This window comes from Rhinopithecus roxellana, chromosome 1, assembly GCF_007565055.1.
Source record: "Rhinopithecus roxellana isolate Shanxi Qingling chromosome 1, ASM756505v1, whole genome shotgun sequence".
NCBI lineage: Eukaryota > Metazoa > Chordata > Mammalia > Primates > Cercopithecidae > Rhinopithecus > Rhinopithecus roxellana.
Window position 1 is genome coordinate 165,956,875 of NC_044549.1, and position 21,380 is coordinate 165,978,254.

Consider the following 21,380-nt stretch of genomic DNA (forward strand, 5'->3'; position numbering starts at 1 on the left):
ACCTGGGTGTGGTAGCTCATGGTGCTTGTACCTAAGCCTTGCGGGCAGCAGCCCATACTTCTCTCGCACCTCAGCCCTGGTGCTACTGGGTTGCAGGATAGCATGCCGTCTATTGAAGAGAAAGTTCTTTTTTTTTTTTCTTCTTTTTTTGGAGACGGAGTTTTGCTCTTGTTGCCCAGGCTGGAGTGCAATGGTGCGATCTTGGCTCACTGCAACTTCTGCCTCTTGGGTTTGAGTGATTCTCCTGCCTCAGGCTCGTGAGTAGCAAGGATTACAGGTGCCTGCCACCACACTCAGCTAATTTTTGTATTTTTAGTAGATACAGGGTTTTACCATGTTGGCCAGGCTGGTCTCCTGACCTCAGGTGATCTGCCTGCCTTGGCCTCCCAAAGTGCTGGGATTACAGGTGTGAGCCACCACACCCGGCCGTGGGTCAAGGGGCTCTCCCATGGCTAGGATTGCAGGAGTCCGTGGTGATAATGTGGACCACTGAGGGTCTCTCACTCACCCTTTCCCTGTATTGTAGTCTCCCTTGGCTCCCAGCTGATCTTGGCTGAGCAGGCTGCCTCATTTCCTTCTCCTTCTTTCCTTTAGGTATTGCCTGCCACTTTTCTACTGAATTCCAGTACTCTCTCTTGGGTGACCTATTTGAAGCGTAATTATCTACTCACTATATTGGTTCTTCTTAGTGGAGGAAGCAAGTACAAAATGCCCTTACTTAGCTCTCTTGAATTGTTACTCCTGGTAACTAATCTCAAGGTGTGGCAAGATACAGAAACAAATTGTGGTCTTCCAATCTTTTTTTTTCTGTCATGACGTCATTTGTCTGCAGTAGAGTTTCATTCCATTTCCATGTCATCTGCCTGAACAGGAAAGTACAAAGGGTGTTGGTATCCAAGACCAGGTTGTTATGAGCTGTGTAGGGAAGTAAAAATTGTCAAAACATTATCATATTCTCTAAATAATTGACTTCATAAAATTGACCTCTATTCAGGTATCTCTTGTGTATATCTGCTTCTCTGGAATTCCTCTTTGTTAGTCCATTCCTTGCTGATGTGAAGATTCTATATTACAAGGCAAATATTATTTATTTGTGAAACAAACTTGCAAATCTGGCTAAAGATGTAGAATTTTATGAAGTTATTGAAAATGATGGAGCTGAGCTGGTGGAATATGACAAATAAGACTCAGGCAGAAATAGGTCACCTGACAATGAAGGAAGAAAGTGTTAACAAGGAAGATGATGAGGCTATGTTTGGAAAAACAAAGAATAGCAAAGGTCTTTGGGAAAAAAAATAATGAATCCTTCCAATATATTCACAAAAATGAACCTCGTTTTCTTGCAAAATCAAAAGTGAATGTTAGATCATGTTATATGAATATTTTTTCAGAAAAAGTATTCCAAAAATGTCGGCAGAATTCATTCTTGCTTTGTTCTAGTTACCAGGGCAATGTTGCAGTATGACTTAAATTTTGTTAAATGTAAAGTAAAATACATCTTGGTTTTATAATTTAGTTTTAAAGATGTTGTTTCAGTCTTTCCTCCTGCCCTTTAATATGAAATTTGGTGTTATTTTGAAGTGGGTTTACTTAACTGGCCTCGTTCTGGTACTATCATTCTAGAATAACCAGGATATACCTCTTCCCTTGCCTGTAACTTTTGTGTAGGTAAGCTTGCCCAAGGTACTCATTCTAGTTGGAATGAGTTGGAGGAAATCATTTAGTATTACCTTATTTGTAAAAAAATTAATTTACTTTTCTGAAAAGAATGAGTTAGTATCCTTATTATTTTATACCCCAGTTTCCTGAGATATTTGCTACAAATTTGAAGAATTTTGGAAATAAGTCTGTAGGAAGTCTAGGTGAGAAATATGTTTGCACTATGTGTAAGAGAAAACTTCTTGAATTAGGAGAAAACATCACAATATTATTAGAAATTATTATAAAAAGTATTCTGAGAACATCATAGATACTTATAACCAAGAGGATTAATATAGTTATTTGTTTAGCTATCAGACAATTTGTTATCCGTGTCCACTCCAGGTCCTAGATCATGAAGCAAGTGACTCTTTTCCTTTCGAGTTTTACCTGGTCCTCAGCATTGACTATCCAGACTCCATCACAGAGGGAGGTTAGATGAGAGGACCAGAAGTTAGGATGCAGGGAGAATCTCTTCAGTGTTTTGAATAAGTTCTTGAAATAGATGAAGCTAATGAAGAGATGCTTTTTCTGTGAATTTATCTCTTCAGCCAGTACAGAGGCCAACAGAGACCTCTGAAGATTCCTTATTGCCTAAGAAAGGAGAAGCCTGTTCACCTTGGTAAAGCCTGTCAGATAGTTCAGAACTTCCCTAGAGACAGAGCTTCAAGTTAGCACCATAAACTAACTGGGCACAGATAAAGTTTCATAAAGTCCTCAAAAGTCTTAGGTTTGTGTCTTTCTTTCTTGCTTTTCTTTTCTCTTTTCTTTTCTTTTCTTTCTTTTTGGAGACAGAGTCTTGCTGTGTCACCCAGGCTGGAGTGCAGTGGCCTGATCTCGGCTTACTGCAACCTCCACCTCCCAAGTTTAAGTGATTCTCTCTGCCTCAGCCTCCCGAGTAGCTGGGATTACAGGTGCCTGCCACCACGACCAGCTACTTTTTGTATTTTTTAGTAGAGACGGGGTTTCACCATGTTGGCCAGGCTGGTCTTGAACTCCTGACCTCAGGTGATCCACCTGCTTCGGCTTCCCAAAGTGCTGGGATTACAGGTGTGAGCCACTGCATCCATCCAGATTTGTGTCTTTATGTACTAAAAAATGTTATAACTGGCCCATTCCTTAGGTGGTTCACATAGTTCTTTGAGATCTTGTTCCTTCTTGGCCTCATCTCTTTATCCTGTCAGTGTCTCTCCTAAACTCATTGAGGTGAGAGTGAAATTTCTGTTCCATTGAAAGTTATTTTTTTTTGTTACCTCTGATCCTCTGACCGTGCTATTCCTCTGCCTGAAGCGCTCTATCCCCACCTCTTTGTAGGTCTTTTATCCCCTGTTCAAGCCATTGACACTGATTTTGTTGGGGGAAGATTGAGGCAAAGGTTGTTCATTTGGAATTTCTTTGCATTAAATTATTTTGATTGCTTTAAAAATTTTGGAAAACACAGAAAATTATAAAAACATGAAAATTTACTATTTATACCACCCTTAGAAACAGCTATATTAACTTTTGCTATATTTCTTTCTAATCTTTTAACAATTTTATGCTTTTTTCCTTCACTTATCTGATAGATTATTATGCACATACAAAAACTACATTCTGCTTTTACCCAGAGTATAACTTTTTAAACAGCTGGATCATTGTTTGAGAATGAAATTTGTCTTTTTGTCTCTCTTTTACTTGAAGCTTCACAACCTTAAACATGGACATGAAGCAAATAAGCTTTAACAACCTAACATCTCAGGTAGTCCTCAAGCAAATGATGATTTCCCTTCTTCCCATCACCTAACTTGGAGCAAACATCTAGCTCTTATATTATTATTTCTCATGCAATATTATCTAGGGTATTTTAGGTAAATGTGTACACACATACACACACACACACACACACACACACACACACACACACAGGCACAGTCAGCCCTTGATATCCAAGGGTTCTGCATCTCAGATTCAACCAACCGCAGATTAAAAAAATATTCAGGAAAAACAATAAAAAACACAACAATAAAAATACTTACATAGCATTTACATCATATTAGGTATTATGAGTAATCTAAGATGATTTATAGTACTGTGAGAATATGTGTAGGTTCTGTGGATTTTGGTAACCATGGGGGTCCTGGAACTCCTGAGGATAACAAGGGATGACTATATATACCAAAAAAGTCATGAAATTATAGAGGTACAATGAACTCTGAAGAAAACTTTCTTAAGCCCCATTTGATAGATGTGGGAGATGAGTAGGTAAGGTCCAAGGTCCTGAGACAAAGCTGTGGCTGGTACTCTTTTCTCTTATGCCTCACTGATTCCCTTGTTCTTTACTAATCAATGCACATTTAAAATTTGTTTTAGGTGTGCACCAGGGAAAAGTATCACTTTGGTAACCAGACTTACTGCTTCTTGTGTAGCTCATTCACTTGGCTGTCAATAGGCATGAAATGAAAATGTTCCTACCTTCCCAGGAAAGAGCTGGTTGTTCCTTGGCTACAGATAACCACCAGAACCAGTTTTAAACCTGGCCAAATCAATAAATGACAGTTTCTCATGAGTACACGAGTTACTAAGAGCCAGGCAGTAACTGATAGTCACATTCTGGGAGCCGCATTTCCACAACTAAAAATCAACCAATCCCCAAACAGCCTTGTGAAACCTGGCCTTTCCTAAATTTTCCTATCCACTTTGCTCCAAGAAATGGGGCCTTCTAAGTACATTCTCTGTATTAGTCTGTTTTCATGTCGCTAATAAAGACATACTCGAGACTGGGTAAGTTATACAGGAAAAAGGTTTAATGGACTTACAGTTCCACGTGACTGAGGAGGCCTCATAATCATGGCGAAGGCAAGGAGGAGCAATTCGCATCTTACATGGATGGCAGCAGGCAAAAAGAGCTTGTGTGGGGAAACTCCCATTTTTAAAAATCATCAGATCTCATGAGACTCATTCACTATCACAAGAACAGCACATGAAGGACATACCCCCATGATTAAATACCTCCCACCAGGTCCCTCCGACAACATGTGGGAATTCAAGACGAGATTTGGGTGGGGACACAGCCAAACCATATCACTTTCCTTTGCTATAAATTCATCTTTTGTTATACATATTGATTTGTGGGCTCTTCCTTCTTTAAGCATCTCAAAGTTAACATGTTTAAAACAGTACTTTTGATTTTTCTCACTCAATGTGTGAGAATGCCTCAGTTTTAGTTTTCCCCATCCGCTAGTCCAAACCCTCATGATCTCTTGCTTGGACCATTGCAGTAGGCTAACCGGCCTCCCTGCTTTGGATGCTTGGCTCTTTATACTCTGTTCTCAACATTGAATTTATAAGGATTTTTTCAAAATCTCACTCAGATATGTCAATTCTCTGCCCAGAGCCTTCCTATGACTTCCCTGAATAAAGAAATCCAAAGGCCTTGTTCTTATTTTGCAGCGCCCTTAAAACTTTGACTTCTGCTGTCTCTCTCACCCCAATCCCTATTGCTCTATCTTTTCTCACTCTGCTCCAGCCCTACTGGCTTCCTTGCTATTCTTTGCAGATTACAGTATTCCTGCCTCAGCGACTATGTATTAAACTACTCTGCTGTTCTGACCTAGACATCCAAATGGATCAATTCCTCAAAGAACTCAGATGCTAATCTTACCAAAGAACTGTTCTGTGACTGTCCTAAAATAGCGTGCCCAGTACTCAATAAATCCTTAACCTTGATTATTCTCAACTGGCCACTACCTGATATGCAATTTTATTTGTTTTTGTGATCAGAATGTAAGCTCCATGAGTACAAGTGCATGGGTTTGTCCTCTGCTGTACTCCTGGGTTTATAACAGTACTTGGCTGATCACAGTTGATGAGTATTTGTTAAATATTTGAAAACATTATGAAATTTTCATTAATTATGTAGAAGAAATACCTCTAAGAATGCACATTTATGTCCTGATTTTAGGGGCCAACATGATCCCATTTGTATTTGATGGGTTTCTGATTGGGTGTACATTCCATGCTAGGTTTAGTAGGGGACACAGAGAAAGAACAAAGACCTATTAAGAATAGCAAAATAAGTCAGTGAGAATTCCCTAAATAGTCATTTAGGATGAATTTCTTCACATATATTCTTGTGTTTTGTTTTAAGTTTTGCATAGATGTGAATTTTACTTTTTCAACTATCTAAAAAAATAGGACTCTGTCTCATGAATTTGAGGTGATACTTATTTTGAAACAGACTTGAATTCCTCCATTTTTAAACAATGAATCAAAGATGGCAGATTGTTTTGGTTTATCTTGTGTGTTAATGAAAACAGTGCAACAACATGAAAAGGGCTGTGACATGAAAGAGACAGAGTGTGCTACAAATGATGGTCAGCGTTGTCACCCTGCCATTTGCATCAGTTCCTGGGTTCAGTTAACCCTGCTTCATTATAATAGCACAGCTTCGTGGACTGAGTTTTTACTTGGAACCCTCACATCACATATTTGTTTCTCTTACTGTGTAAGAAGTTGAAACCCTGGCTACTCTTTCTCTTTTCAAATAATGTGTCTCCAGTGCTTTTCCTTCTTTTTATATTGATGGCAGAAGGTGGCACCTGATGCTGACAGCAGAATGGCAGGTGATCATGGATGGGGGTGGTGGGAGCTGATCACACTGCCATGTATTAATAGTCCTGTGAAAACAGTGGCATAAGTTCAGTCATAAGAGGGGACAAATATTTGCCCGCTCATGAATTTGCTTCTGTGTGGCTGCTATATTGAGACATGGCCTCAAGAGAAATACTATCTTTGCAGACAGACAGATTTTTCAGGGCTGCCCCCATGCCACTCTGCTGAATGCTACTGTTCCCATATTAAACATATCTGCAGAGTCACTTTCTCTTCAGCCATCCCCTGTACAGACTTATGTGGAGGGGAGGGATGGCAGGAGCACAGGAGTGGGAGTCTGGCACCTGACTCTATTATTTATTGTGTAGCTGTGGGCCAGATGCTCAGCTCCTCCAGGCCACAATTGCTGAGTCGGTAAAATAAAGGTGCCTGTCTTTACAATCTGTCACTATTATTCACGGTAATTCTCTGGTTGCACTAAGCTGTGTGTTTCCTAGTCCCTCAACTCTTGGTAAACATATATATGTTTATATGTTTATATATGTATATGTATGTGTATATATATGTGTGTGTGTATATATATATAGTCTTACAGAGCATGCAATTCCCCTTGAACACCAGCACTTCATCCCGTGTACCCCGTCCTTGCAGTGGGTTAAGGGCTGAGAGCCAAGGAAGAACAACTGCTCTTTCAGAGGTCAGCGCAAAGAGAGGAGAAGCCAGAGGACTCAGACACCAGGAATTCTATTTACATTTACAGCAGCAGAGGCCACGTAGAAATATTAATAGCTTTGGGCTTCAGTTCCCAAATTACAAAACAAAACAAAACAAAAATGCCATTTGGTTGGAACAGAAATTTCAACTCTGAGATTTTTCTGAAACTCTTCATTTATGTATACTTCTTTATTAGTTAAAAAAAAAAAAAACTATTCTGGAATTTTTGTTCTTTTCTTTTTCCTGGGAGGTGGAAAGAAAACAACCTTTTTATATTTATATTAATATGAAAAATCACTGGAAAAGTCATGAAATTTCCTCATGATGACTGTATATGGCTAACAGTAAAAATACCAAGTGTATACATATTTGTAGCATGAATCATCTCTTAAAATGCCCCATGGCTTTTCCTTTAAATAATGAAAAGCAATTAGCATTCAGCATCACTAGGTTGCTAGCAGCTGTTGCAACCTGATCATTATTTCTGTTAGATCTTTGGGACTGTAGTATCTTTGCCCTCCAATTCAGCCTACATGCTGTCTTTAGCTAACCCAACACCTGGAAGAGAAACTTGTCATGTGCCCTCTTCCTAATTATAAAGATTAAAGATATCCTCTCACTATTAGGAGCTTTAGAATAACCATATTTTTATTGTGTCCCTATAGATTTTGAATTCAAAATGTATTTCAAATTTGGCTTATTTTTCCCAGTGCAGGGTATGTCTGATCTGAAGTCAGGATGAACCCATAGTACAGTTACTAATGTGGCCTTGGATAATTCTGCCGGGCTGGCAGTTTTGGGATTGGTTGAATCCTGACTCTATCTTCAGAGGAAACTGGGCTTTGTCTGCTTGGCAAAAAGGGGTCACTGGCAAGGTGCTTGGGCCAGAGGAGGGGCCAAGGTGTTGATGGCAACTGTGGTGGGCAGCACAGCTGCCAGGAGTCTTGGTGATGGGAGGAAGAGTAATTCTTAGCCAGTGATATTCTTTGGACATCTTACTCTACATCGGGGGACTCTAATCTATAATGAGCACTCAGGAATATAAGGCTTTGGGAAGTGCCTACTATCAACCTCCTTCCCATGAAGTCAGTCTTTGTAGATGAAAGGAATGGTGAGTGACTTGGGGTGGAGTGTGAGTGGGGTGTGGTGGGGAATAGCACCTCTAGTGGCAGAAACTACAGATGTTTATCCTAACTTTGAGGAAAATGGTTGTCATTCACTCAGGTTTGAGATGTGCAGGTTTGGGGGCAGAGTTGAATTTCTCAGGATCATAGAGGAGACAAAGATGAACCATACCCAGAGGCAGAGGATCAATATGGGACAGGCCAGGCCACAGGTGGCTTCGGTCCACACCTCAAGTAATTGCTCTGTTTGACAAGGGGGCAGATCTTTATTCTTGTGGGATACACAGTCAGCTCAGTTGTGGAGGTAGGAGATGTGGGAGAAATTATATGGATTCTAGTCTAGAATGGCTTCCATTATCTCCCTCACTTTTTCTTGGCTGAGTATGAAATAGAAGATGCTTTGTGTTTTAGACTTTTCGTTAACGTGTGTACCAAGCACCGCTATGGAACTAGCTTAGAGGGCAGTGTGAGCAAGTGTCACCTGGCCGGGACCACCTTCTGCTTCCAAGTTCCAGTGCATGGCAGCACTCAGCCTCTCTTTCTCACCTCAGGAGTTCAGTCTGTGCTATGTTGGCCACTTCCACACAACATACCCTGTGGTTAGAACAACTGCAGGTGACTGGCCTCATATCATGGAGAACATCTTTCAAATTCTTTATGAGTTTCCAGGGTTGAAAAGCCACAGAAGGCTTTCATGGGAAGCACCTTAGGCATTGGACCTTGGCCCAGCCATGTAACTGAGAAGGTCAGCATGACTGGGAGGGAGTGAACAAGGGGCAATGGAAAGACATGAGGCCAGAGGTGTAATGGGGAGGCCAGGCCCTGGAGGGCCTGTGAGTCACGGTATGGACTTTGGTTTTTATTCTGAATGAGATGGGGTCTGTTGGAGGATTTGGGCTGAGGTTTGACATGAATGGACTTGTGTTTGTAAAGAATCATCTTAGCAGATGTGAGAGAGTAAAGGAAGGGGCAAAGCTGGAAGCAAAGATGCCAGATAGGAGGCTTTTGCAATGGCTCAAGCAAAAGATGATGGTGGCCTGAGCCCGGGTGGTGGTGGAGGAGATAGTGAGAAGTGGATAGGTTGTGGAGACAGATATTTTAAAGGTAGAGCAGACAGGATTTGTGGAGGAATTGGCAAAGAATGTGAGGAAAATAGGGGAGGCAAGAAAAACACCAAAGGTTTCTGTCTGGTCAGCTAGATGACTGGAAGGATCAGGCTTGAGGGGGAGTTCATGAAGTCAGTTTCAGACATGCTAACTATCAAACTGAGATTCAGGAAGCCATGGGTTCTAGTTTCAGTCTGGGCTCTGTTGCTCCAACTTTTTGGGTACAAGTATCCTCAACAACTGATGTGAAATGCACCTTGCGTTGTGCACATTCTATGACCTATGAAGCAACATTGGGAGCTGACTGAAAAGCTTTAACGTTTGACTGCATTTACTACTAGCTATAACTGGATGTGGGACAGCTGAGCAACAGAACAGAAATTGTTCACAGTGGCCCCGCAGGGTTGTGGGTGTCACCAAAGAGCATAGACTATCCCTACCCCGACTTCCTCCTTCCAAGCTAACCTCAGCTTCTGAGCTCGTAGAGGCATGTCAGTGGAGGGATTCTGTCTTGACTGATGTGCTCCCTTAGGTTTAAATCTAAGTGAGAGGTGCCTAAAATGAGACCAATGTGTGCTTACCTTTACCACACTGGTTTAAATGAGAGAACTGGTCATCCATGTGTATTTGAGTAGCTGCTGGGTGCAAGGCCTTGTGACTACCTCTGAATTTGATTAGTGTCTGACTTCTTTCAAAAACATTGCAAAATTGCAATTGTCCTTATTTTAAAGACCTTTGAAGGTTGCAACTAAATCATTCTTTGCTAAAGAAACATACTTTTTGAAAGCCTCTCAAAATGTAGTTGAGTGAATACTTGTAGCGTTTGATGATTTTGAAGTGATACTTTTAAGTTAAATAGTTCTTTAGAAATCTGATGATGGTATTTTGGTTATTGGCTATATTCAATATTTGAAGCAAAAATGCAGGTATTTTTTCCCCGTCTGAACAGACCTGTGGCAAATACACCTTCAGTTTCTGCCATACTATGACTTATCCAGTGACTGTGACTTTGATTTCAAAGAGTTCCGCTGAATCTCACTATAGAACTGTAAGGTAATATTGGTGCTTTGCCCAGAATCCTCCTGTTCTCACCCTTTTGATTTTGGCACCTTCCTGTCCAACAACACTTGCACCAACCACCCTCAGGTCCCTTGAGTCTGCCTTGCCTGCAGGCACAGAGAGCCAGTGGGAGTGTCTGGGAATGTTCCCTCAGTCCCTCCTGCAGCTCTTAGCTAATGGCAACAGCTTCAGTAGTATAGAAAAGCCCAGTGCCCTTGCCTCAGTATAGGACAACTCTGAGTGGTAACTTACATTCCAGAGCCCCACTGATTGGGTTAAGAGGAGATTTTGCCTGATGTCATACCCTTGCTTGGATTTCTCCTCTTCCCTTTCCTGTTTCTCCCACTCTCTTACTGGTCTCTCCTGAGAGCATGTTTTCAATCATGAACTTGCACACACTAATCTTCATCTCAGGGTCTGCTTCTGGGGAAACTAATTTAAAAAAACTTGATCCCTGTGTTTCCCAAACTGAGCACCGAAGTGCCCCAGGGCTACAGAGAACTCCCAGGGGGCACTGTGAGCTATTTTCAATTTTCTAAAAAACAAAACCCAAAACACCCTCAGTGCTCCTCAACATCCATCAGATACAGCATGAACAACTGAAGGCAGTTTGTGATTTCAATGTTAGGTCATCTTGCCTTCCTTTAGCTGATGGCATATCTTTCAAAAGCTGAGTTTTCAGTGGTTGCTATGATAAAAAAACAAGTACTCTATTTAAGTCAGGGGGAAGAGAAAACAAGGATGGTGAAGTCCAAACTGATTCCCAGGCTTGAGAGGTTGTTTTGTGTCCACTAATGCACACACTTGCATTAATAAATAAGTGTGGCTATGAAAATAATCTTTTGATGTAATGTATTATTTTTTTCAAATGGATACCAATTTGTTATGGCATAAATTCTTACCAAGTTGGACCTACCTAAATTTTGGAACATTTTGCTCTTTGTTTTGATCTTAGGGTACTATGAAATATTACTGAGTGAGTAAGGGTGGTGGCATAAACCAAATAAGTTTGGGGGGCCTCTCCTCCACACTGATAAAGATGGTTTAAATGTGTTTTGAATTAAAATGGGTGAAGTGTTCAAGTACCAAATAACAGTCCCCAGTGCAAATAAACTCAGTGCTTTGTGTGTTTTTTATACTCCTTCATAGCCTTGTATTTTTATGAATTGTCACACTGGGGTTTTAAACGTGAATATGTTCTCTTGTTTTCTTATTTCAGAGAGTGGGTTAATCGAGCCCCATCTATGCATTTTCTGAGAGTGTTAATCTGTCTGAGGCTACTAATGAGGGATCCATGTTATCAGGTTGGTTGGAAAAATATATATATTTTTTTACTTGTTATAAAGTCGTAATAAAAGACTGGTGGGCTTTTCTTTGAAGTAGTCCATGTTTACTTTTTGTTTTCTCTCTCACAACTCAATAGCTTCCATATATGGGGAATGTCTCATCTACTATTTAAGAAGATTTGAGCGGAGCGCTTTAATGGGGACAAAAAATTTGTATATTTCTGTTGTATTACTTATGGGGTTAAGTGGATTGGACTTTTTGGTCTCTGTTTTCTTTGCTACCTGGCATTTTAAAACATTTACCGTTCAAGGAGGTATATGCTTGGCCACAGCTTCAAACATGTTCAAGGCCAAGCAGCTCCCTAGGTCTAACTCAGCAGTGATGAGTGGTGGCCTGCTCATGTGGCTGAGAAGCAGCCAGTGAAGCTTTATTAGCTGCTCCAGGGTCAATCCCTTCCCAACCTCTAGAGTCAAATTTGAGTTAGAGGTGAGCAAGGAGCCTCCCACTTTTCCCAGAGGAGGGCACTGAGGTCAAGAATCTTTTTCTGGTTGGGCGTGGTGGTTCACACATGAATCACCATGCCTGGCCTCTGATTTTAGTGCCTCTCAAACTTTAATGTGCATGGGAATCACCTGGACATCTTGTACATGCAGAATCGGATTCAGTGGGTATAAACAAGATTCTTCATTTCTAACAAGTTTCCCAGGGATGCTATTGCTTCTAGTTCATGGCCCACACTTTGAGTAGCAGAGACATAGTGCTTTAGCGGTGAGGCTCTAAAGAAAAGCTTACTTAACACTTTTTTTTTTAACCGAAAAAGTATCTCCTTTTATGCCCTGTCCTCATAAGCTACTAGGAAGCTCACACCTTTAATTTTGAACTCGATGTTATTGATGAATTATTATTTGAGTCAGCATATGTTTCCTTTAGGTGCCAAGTTTGGAAAAGTAACCATCCTCTGTTTTACAGGGAAGCCCAAGGCCATCCCAGTGGGAGCTATCTTATTTTCTCATTGTTGTTTGAAATATTTGGGTTATCCTGCAACTCTACTTCCCTCATATTTCAGAAGTAACCATCTTTTCCATACTTGGCATTTGAGAAAATATTTTGGTACCAACCAGCCACAGAGCCTACTCTGATTGGACCCTTCTGGGATTCATGGGCACTACACATCTTTCCATTAGAAGAGTAGTCCTCTTCCTCGGACTGTGTTCTAAACTGGCCTTGTGCTATTGTAATTTAGTTAACCACAGCCCATTGGATATGTGAGCCAGGGCATCCTTGAAATGGCTTTCTGTCCTTGTTGCTCACAGTTTTCTGGGTAGGTAAGCATCCTTATTTTCCTGTGACCAACCATACAGAACTGTGTGTTCCATGCGTTTCTGAGCTGCTTTTTGCAATTCTGTTTGGGTCATGTATAAATGAGCATTGGTCATACGTTTCCTTTTGCCTGGATCAGTCTTATGTGCTCACTGTTCCCACTTAATTATTCATAGCACCCTCTTTTATTCCCCCATGTGTCTCAGTTTAGATGAAAACATTCTATGTATAATATTAATAAAGTTTTCCAGGAGGAAGGTCCGGTTAATCTGACTTGAACTAGCAAATATTTGTGCTAGAGATGTTCTGTTTGTTCAGAAAAACTGTTGATAAGAGTGTCTTACTCTGCTAATCTCCCGTCTAAAGTTCTGCCTTTCTTAGTCTCATTCTGGGTAGATTGAACAGGGTTGATTGTACTGCCCTCTGAAGGAAAAAATTCAGAGACAACTTTGTTTATGAGATTTTGTGACCAAGACACATATTAAACGAATATTGTCCTGCCGGCCAGCCTTTCCATAGAAGGGAATTATCTCCGAGTCTGTCCTCCCTGGCACTCTTTCCATACAGAAGACCACGTGCTCAGGCAGTTGTTCAACATCTTGAGGTGCCAAGAATTGTTGGCTGAAGTCACAAAGCTATGCTGGGGTTTACTATGACTTGTGACTTACGCCAGTGACTGTCGGCATGCCTTTTTCATGGGTATCTGTTCCTTTCCTCTCTTGTTTGGTCAGTACTGCAGGGTCCATAGCGGCTCTTCCAAACCATCTTCACTTTTCTCACCCAAACCCTCTCCTGCCCCTTATTCTGATCAAATTATATCATCCTCTGTTTTACAGGGAAGCCCAAGGCCATCCCATTGGGAGCTATCTTATTTTCTCTTTGTTGTTTGAAATATTTGGGTTATCCTGCAACTCTACTTCCCTCATATTTCAGAAGTAATATTCCTCCTCCTGACCAAGGCTTACTCCTCTACCTGCTCTCGCTCTATTTTTCCTTACCATAAAAATGTCCTTCTCTTGACCCAGCTATTCCTTCAAGTCCTTCTCCTACTTTCATACTATATTTCTTGAAAGGTCAGGCTATGTCTCCTGAATCCAGTTCCTTTCCACCAGGACTGATGTATTGCATAACTTGCACATTGAATTCTATGTACAAGGTTCTCTCTGGAAGCCATTTAAATAGACCACACTGGGCCATGCTGCAGTCCTCATTCCTTGACTTAGAGGTTGCAAACTGGTAGCTTGTAGATTGGATCTTTCCTGCCAGTACAGAGTTTCCATTATATGTTTAGTGAATGTTTCAATGAGGAAAGGCTGGAAGGAATGACAGAGAAGCCATTTTGAAGATAAAATTATTTAGAGTTTTTCAGAATTAAAGAAAGACACGTATTGAGATTTCAGTTGCAGCTGGAGTCCCAAGCAGGATAAAGATAAGCATTCACCTGGATTCATTACAGTGAAGCTATAGTACATCGCTTATCAAAAGATAAAGAGAAAACCTTAAAAGATCCTGAGCTGCAATTATGTTAGAAACAATAAGAAAAAATTGTTGGATTGAGTAGTCTTCTCTCAGCCCTTACATTCCCCAACCTGTTTATAGCAGCAGGTACACTCTACCACGTTTTCTCTTTGCCTCTACTGATCCTGAGAACCTCTAGCTTTTATTCAGCATTTTTTGAGTATTATTTACACGTTCCTCTTCTTCACCTTGTCTTCCTAAATAACCTTCCCCAAAGTTTTTTTCTTTATTGTCTTCTCCCGTATCTTCCAAGCTCTTGGCTTCAACCATCTTTTCGTTGTTGTTGTTTGTTCACAAGTTCCTATCTTCAGCCTCAAACTTTCCCCTTTAAGTCCCAAGTTTCCAGAGACATGTTAGACAACCACCTCGATGACACAGTAGCACAGTGGTTCTCAAAATGTGGCCCGTGTACTGTTTACAGGTCTCTGAAACCCTTTCAGGGGTTCCACAAGATGGAATCTATCTTCAACATGATGCTAAATGATTCCAAATGATGTTATTTGTCTTTTCACTCTCTGTCTTACATGTGTGCAGTGGAATTTTCCCTAAGCTACACAATATCTCGTGACATCATGGCCCTGGGAGCTGATGGAACATGTGTACTTGTGTATTCTTGTGTTTTAAAAATTTCTCACTTTTAATTCATAATGCAATAAATATAAACAGATACATTCTAACCCATATAAACCAAAGCTCTTTGAGGTTCTCAGTAATTTTTAAGAGCGTAAAGGGGTTTGAGACCAAAACTTTGAGAACAATGATTGTAGCATATTATACTCAATAACTTTATAATGGAGCTCTTCAATTCTTCCCCTCATCCTTGAACTTTTGGAATAAATTCCTCATTCTTTCAATGGCACCATATTTTGTCAGACTCAGCATAGAAAACTTTAGAAGTATCTCTTACATTTCCTTTTTTCTCATCCTCCTACAAATCGAGTATATCAAGCCTTTTAGAAGAGTGTTTACGGTTCCAAACCTAGAAAGATAAGTAAAGGCCAGTCCACAGAGGGGCGTTAAAATCATAACCAAAGAATAAACTTTATGGAGCCACTAATGATTTTTGAACAGAGGAGTCAATGGTCATGTCAGTAATTCAGTATTTAAGGTTATGCAGTGTGTTCAGCATTCATTGATTTAGTTGCCACATAGGCTTAGGATGAGAGCACCTAAACGGAAATGACAGTTTTGGCTGTAATAAAAATGTATTGGCATAATGTGCTCCGTTTTTAAAAACATCCTTTCTACCAGTATTATATTATTGGCTCTATTTTTGTTTTTTAAAAAGGAACAATTCAGGAGGTAAGCTTAATAAGGACATTGTTCACAGTTTACAGATTGAACTGAAGTTCAGATTAACCAGGGGACTTTCTCCAGGTCAGTAGACTGAGAAATATACAAACCAGTTTTATGACCCTCTGGCCTGTGACAGGGGAAAGATGCTGAGGGCTAAAAAGCCACACAGGGCACGTTGCTGTAATCTAAGCCTGCAGTCATATTTGCTTTTCAAGTCAGTAACTAGAACTGTTAAGCCCATGTGTATACATACCTTGTAGTCATGGTTTTCTTTAGTTTACACTCTTGGGTTGGTACAGTCCTGTTGATATAAGGAAAGGAAATGCAAGGAAGACCAGGGTCTGTGAGCAATCTCCTGGCCTTGCTCCACTTTCCATAGGAGCATGGAGGGAAAGTGTTCACTTCATAAATGAAGGTTAAATTCTTGAGTACATAACATAATGACAAAATTCTCTAAGAGGGAGTAAGCATCTTTCTCATTCCTCTACTTTATAGCAGCATTTCTCAAACTTTATTCCACAGGAGTAATACGTGTCCTGGGAAATGAAGCGTGCTTTGGTTAGGGATGTTTAGAAAAAGCTGCACATTAGTTCTTCTTTTAGAGACTTAGAGTGCACAGCAGCTCCAAAGAGTCCTGAGATAGAGAATTTGTTAAATCTGTTTTGCCTAATTATTTCCCAAACTGATTGAACCATAAAACCCTCTTCTTCTTGCTTTTTTATCTTTTTCTTCTTCTTTTTTCTTTTTTTTTGGCAGCATGCCTAATTCTATCCACTGCACAAAATAAAATGACTGTTTCCAGCACATGGTTTGGGAAACATTGACTTAGTCCCATGTCATCAAAATTATTGAATAAATTTCTTATCATGGCAAACATTTAAAAATAACATTACCATGACCATTTAAACATCATATTCTTCCTTGGTGCCTTCCCACTCTCAAGCTTCAAATGAATCTCCTTCATGTGAACGACTCCCAGATTTTGATCTTTTGCCCTCACTTCACTTTCTGTGGCCTGTTGTATTTTTTTTTCACCTGGGCCTCCTATCAGCACTGCAGCATGTCCAAAATAGAGTGCTCTCCTCTATCCCAGTCTATTCCTTTCTCTTTCCCTATGTTAGTTAATTATGACATTGTTCCCAGCCACTCCCCCTGAAGTAGACTGATGTCTTCAACTTTGCTTCTTTTCTTCCAATCTTTCTTCATGTTCAGTTGATCACATGGCTTCAAATACTACACCTTTCTCTCCATTCTTCTTCCTGTTGTCACTGACCCCAACTGAGCCCCCAGTTTAGAGCCTCCCCATCTCTAGTTCATTTTATGACTAGAAGGAAGGAAGTCCCCACAGCTAATTCTGGCCAGTCCCTTGCTCACACATTTTCACTGGGTATCATGGTCTGCCTGAAAACATTCAAATTCAGGCACACATCTAAGTCCTCCCACAGTGGGAATCCACCCTAATTTTCTAACATTTTTCCCAGTAATGCCCTCCATGGAGTTACGGAACTGCTTCTCTCAGAGTTACAGCATGTCTTGATGTTTTGTCTGCACAATTTCTGTTCACCTTTGAGCCTCCTGTTCTCTTTGCTGGAATCTCCTTTATTTTCACCTGTTCCCGATCTTTACTCAGCAAATCCATCCATCCTTCCAGTCCCCATTTAGAGACCACCACCCACATGAGGTGTCTCTTAGTCCTTTCAGCAGGAATGAGGTGTCTCTATTCTGACCCCTTATAACACTGCATGTATAATTTACTTTTAACACTTATCTCATTCTGTCTTAAGTTCCAGTTGGTTGTATACCCACCTTATGCTTGCTTACAGCTCAGCAAAGGGCACCCCTGCCATCTACATATTTGTGTCTCCTTCAGAGCCTGACTCAGGGATTTTACATAGGTGGAATGAAAAAAATATGTTTGTTGAATAAATATAACTGGTTTTAAATATTATTTTAATTTTTATGTGTATGAAACCTCCTACCACAAATAGAGATCATATGAACAATATTCTCGTGCTCTATAATTATAGCTCTTCTAGAGTGAATAGCATTGATGAGGCTTCAAATTAATAGGTAGTCACAGAACTATTTTTATTTAAGTTCTAAATGTTCTTTTAAAATTTAATTTAGATGTAAGTATGTTTAGTACTTCCAAGTTCACTTTACACAGACTATGAAAACCTTGACCCAGGAGGCCTTGAGAGAAAAAGGCCCCTGTGCCTTTTCCCAGTCTGCCCACTCACTGGCTTCATGGCAGAAGTAGACTGTTCTCTCCCACACTCACGTACTCGTCCCTGTGCACTTCCCAGAATTGAAATTCTGGCTCTTGTTTATGTTTCAAGTAACTTCCTTGTGTGCATGTTATGTAAGAAGAGAGATGTCAATACAGATGTAATTAAGCACGTTAAAGCCACCTGAGAATATTTGTCTATAGATAAATGACAATGTGGCTAACCTGAGAGCACTTACTATTAGTAGATCTCCAGGCTGGTCCATTTCACAATTTAAAGTCCTGTATCAGGAGACATTGTCAAAAATTATCTCTCCATTTATTTAGAGCATGGGTCTAATAAGATCATTCATCTAATAATTTTGAGAAGCTCTTTCTTTCCTAGAGCAATGCTTCTCAAACTGTACTGTACGTGCGTATGACCTGGAGATCTTGTTGAAACTGAGTGCGAGCAGGTCTGGGGTGGGTGCAGGATTCTGCATTTCTGTTCAGCTCCCAGGTGATGCGGGTGCTGCTGGTTCATGGGCCACACTAGGCAGAGACCTAGCGGAGGGTTCTTGGAGTTTGGTGATGCTGTTCTCATCCAGGTTCGTCCGTTATGCAAAATGGTTTTCTTTCTGTGTCTTGGTTTACCTCATCTGTAACATGAGAATATTGAATGAAATGGTGTCTAATGGCTCTTCTCAACTCAAACATTTTATGATGACTCAGGAGGAGGTAAGAAGAATGAGGGGGCAGGCTGCGGTTCTGAGCACAGATTCATTCTCTTCATCTCAACCCAACTTTCGTATTTATTAATAGTTTATTTTAAAGGTAGTATGAATGACATACCATACGTTTTCCATATTTATATTAGAATGTAGACCTTCACAAAATAATTTTAAATATGACAACTTAGTAAATAAATTGCAAGTAAAATATACTCCCCCCTCTACCCTCATCATTTACATGTGTTTTGTTGCTTTTATTTTATTAGGAAATACTCCATAGCTTGGGTGGGATTGAAAACCTAGCTCAGGTAAGATTCCTTTTGTGGTGGCTGGTCTTGCCTTCTCATTTTGTGCCTGCTCTGAGCAAGAATTAAAAGGGTATGTGGCTTTCCTGTGTTATGCTGTCTGCCCCAGAGAGGGACAGATGGGGTTATGTGTGAGCGTGAGGCGTGATACTCACAGAGCAGGGAGGAACCCACAACATTTTGTTCTGGCTGATTGGGATCACTTTGCTCAGCCTGTGGAAATGAGAAGGTGCTATAAAGGGTCACATGTCGTTAGCTAGTAATAATAGGAAATAGGCAGCCAGGTGCAGTGGCTCACGCCTGTAATCCTAGCATTTTGGGAGGCCGAGATGGGTGGATCACCTGAGATGAGGAGTTTGAGACCAGCCTGGCCAACATGGTGAAACCCCGTCTCTACTAAAAATACAAAAGTTAGCCAGGCACGGTGCGGGTGCCTATAATCCCAGCTACTCAGGAGGCTGAGGCAGGAGAAACGCTTGAACCTAGGGGGTGGAGGTTGCAGTGAGCCAAGGTTGTACCATTGCACTCCAGCCTGGGCAAAAGAATGAAACTCCGTCTAACAACAACAACAGAAGGGGCGATGGCTGGAAGGCTCAAGCCGTTAGCATTGTATATACCATATGGTGGGAGGAAAAGAAGTATGTGTATATATGTATATATATTTGAGATGGTGTCTTACTCTGTTGCCTAGGCTGATCTCAAAATGCTGGGCCCAAGCAATCCTCCTGCTTCAGCCTCCTGAGTAGCTGGGATTACAGGTGTGTGCCACTGGGCCTGGCAAGATAATAACCTGATTATGAAGATGTTCAAAACTTTTTCACACAAGAAAACGATTACTGTGCTCAATACAATACTAATAAATAGATGACAAAGAAAGGAAGGATCTTGACCTTATTTATTTTTCTGCTTTGCTACCTACGGAGGGAGGGTAAGCAAGTGAATACATATACTGAGCAACTCAGAAGTTTGCATTTATTAATACAATAAAACAAAATTTCTTTCTTTCTTTTTTTTTTTTTTTTTGAGACAGGGTCTCACTCTGTCACCCAGGCTGGAGTGCAGTGGTGCGATGTCGGCTCACTGCAACCTCTGCCTTGTGGGTTCAAGTGATTCTCGTGCCTCAGCCTCCCAAGTAGCTGAGTTTACAGGCATGCACCACCATGCCCGAATCATTTTTTTTTTTTTTTGTATTTTTAATAGAGACAGGGTTACACCATGTTGGCCAGGTTGGAATAAAACAAAATTTCTGATCATGTTTTTGAGTTGGAACAGGCTAGTCTCCTAAAACCTGTATAATGTTTACAGAGAGAATAATTTTCATAATAAACATGTGGCCCTGCAAACTCATTCTGAATAATTAATGGAAGATTACGCTTGTGGCAATTTAACATTAAATCTACTTTATTTTATTATATTCTTAGAAAATTGATTCTTTTTTTTTTCAAGAACCTTTTTAAATTGTCTAGAGGTTTACCTCATTTAATAACATAGTATTTCATAAGATTATATTACAAAGCATCTTCTTATCCATTTTAACTTCTTTTATAATATTAGAAATTACCTGTTCCCCTGAGCCTGTTTCTTATTATAATCAATTATCCACAGTGAGAATTATCAGACTACTCAGTACTCATTTTATTCTGATTATTGCTAACTGCATGTATGCTGGTTAGACATATATTCAGAGATTATAAAATATAATGTCAATAAAATATATACAATGTATTATAAAAAATTCTCCTAAAAAGATACATTGAAGAATAAACATTCTATATACTATATATTATGTACCTTATATGTATCTTGTATTTGGATACTAAATTACACCACAAACTTACCTAGTTAAGAGTCATTTTGAGACTTTCGAGAGTTTATAGAGTCTTGAGATGGTCTTTCCCTCAACTTCATAGCATGCAAGAGAAGTCAAAGAATCTAGAAACCCAGCCACTTTTTGCACTTGAGTGGTAACAGTCCCAGAAGGAGCATGAGTATTATTTGATGAATCTGTTGTGACACCTACAGTTTATTTTAAGAACTGCAGCATCTTGTTCCTTGCTTCCTTGCGTGCTTTTGGTGTCCTCCTGACTGGCTTGTTGGTTTGGTCCTTCATGCAGTACATGGAGATTGTAGCCAATGAGTACCTCAGCTATGGAGAAGAGCAGCACACTGTGGACAAGCTGGTCAACATGACATGTAAGTGTTGTTGTGGGGACACAGCCAGTTTTGTGTACTTGCTAGAAAAGCAGTATGGTGTTTGCAGTAGGAAAAAAGGATACTTTAAATATTTATTAATGTTCCCACACACAGCTCAGGTGCTGAGCATCCTGGCCAATTGTTATATTTAGTGGCAACATACAGCCAGAAGGAAGATGTTCAGATTACAACCCTTACGTTGAAAAGGACAATTTATTTAATGTAGGAGAGGC

The 21,380-nt window shown here is 40.3% G+C and overlaps 1 protein-coding gene across 1 annotated transcript in view; it reads left to right on the top strand.

Annotated features, from left to right (window-relative positions):
- NEK10 (NIMA related kinase 10) overlaps positions 1-21,380 on the top strand; it is a 280,588-nt gene that overhangs the window by 39,119 nt on the left and 220,089 nt on the right. Inside the window, exons 6-8 of the mRNA XM_030933079.1 lie at positions 11,511-11,595; positions 18,916-18,957; positions 21,069-21,147. Of these exons, the coding sequence (XP_030788939.1) occupies positions 11,511-11,595; positions 18,916-18,957; positions 21,069-21,147 (206 nt within the window). The remainder of the gene's footprint in view (positions 1-11,510; positions 11,596-18,915; positions 18,958-21,068; positions 21,148-21,380) is intronic.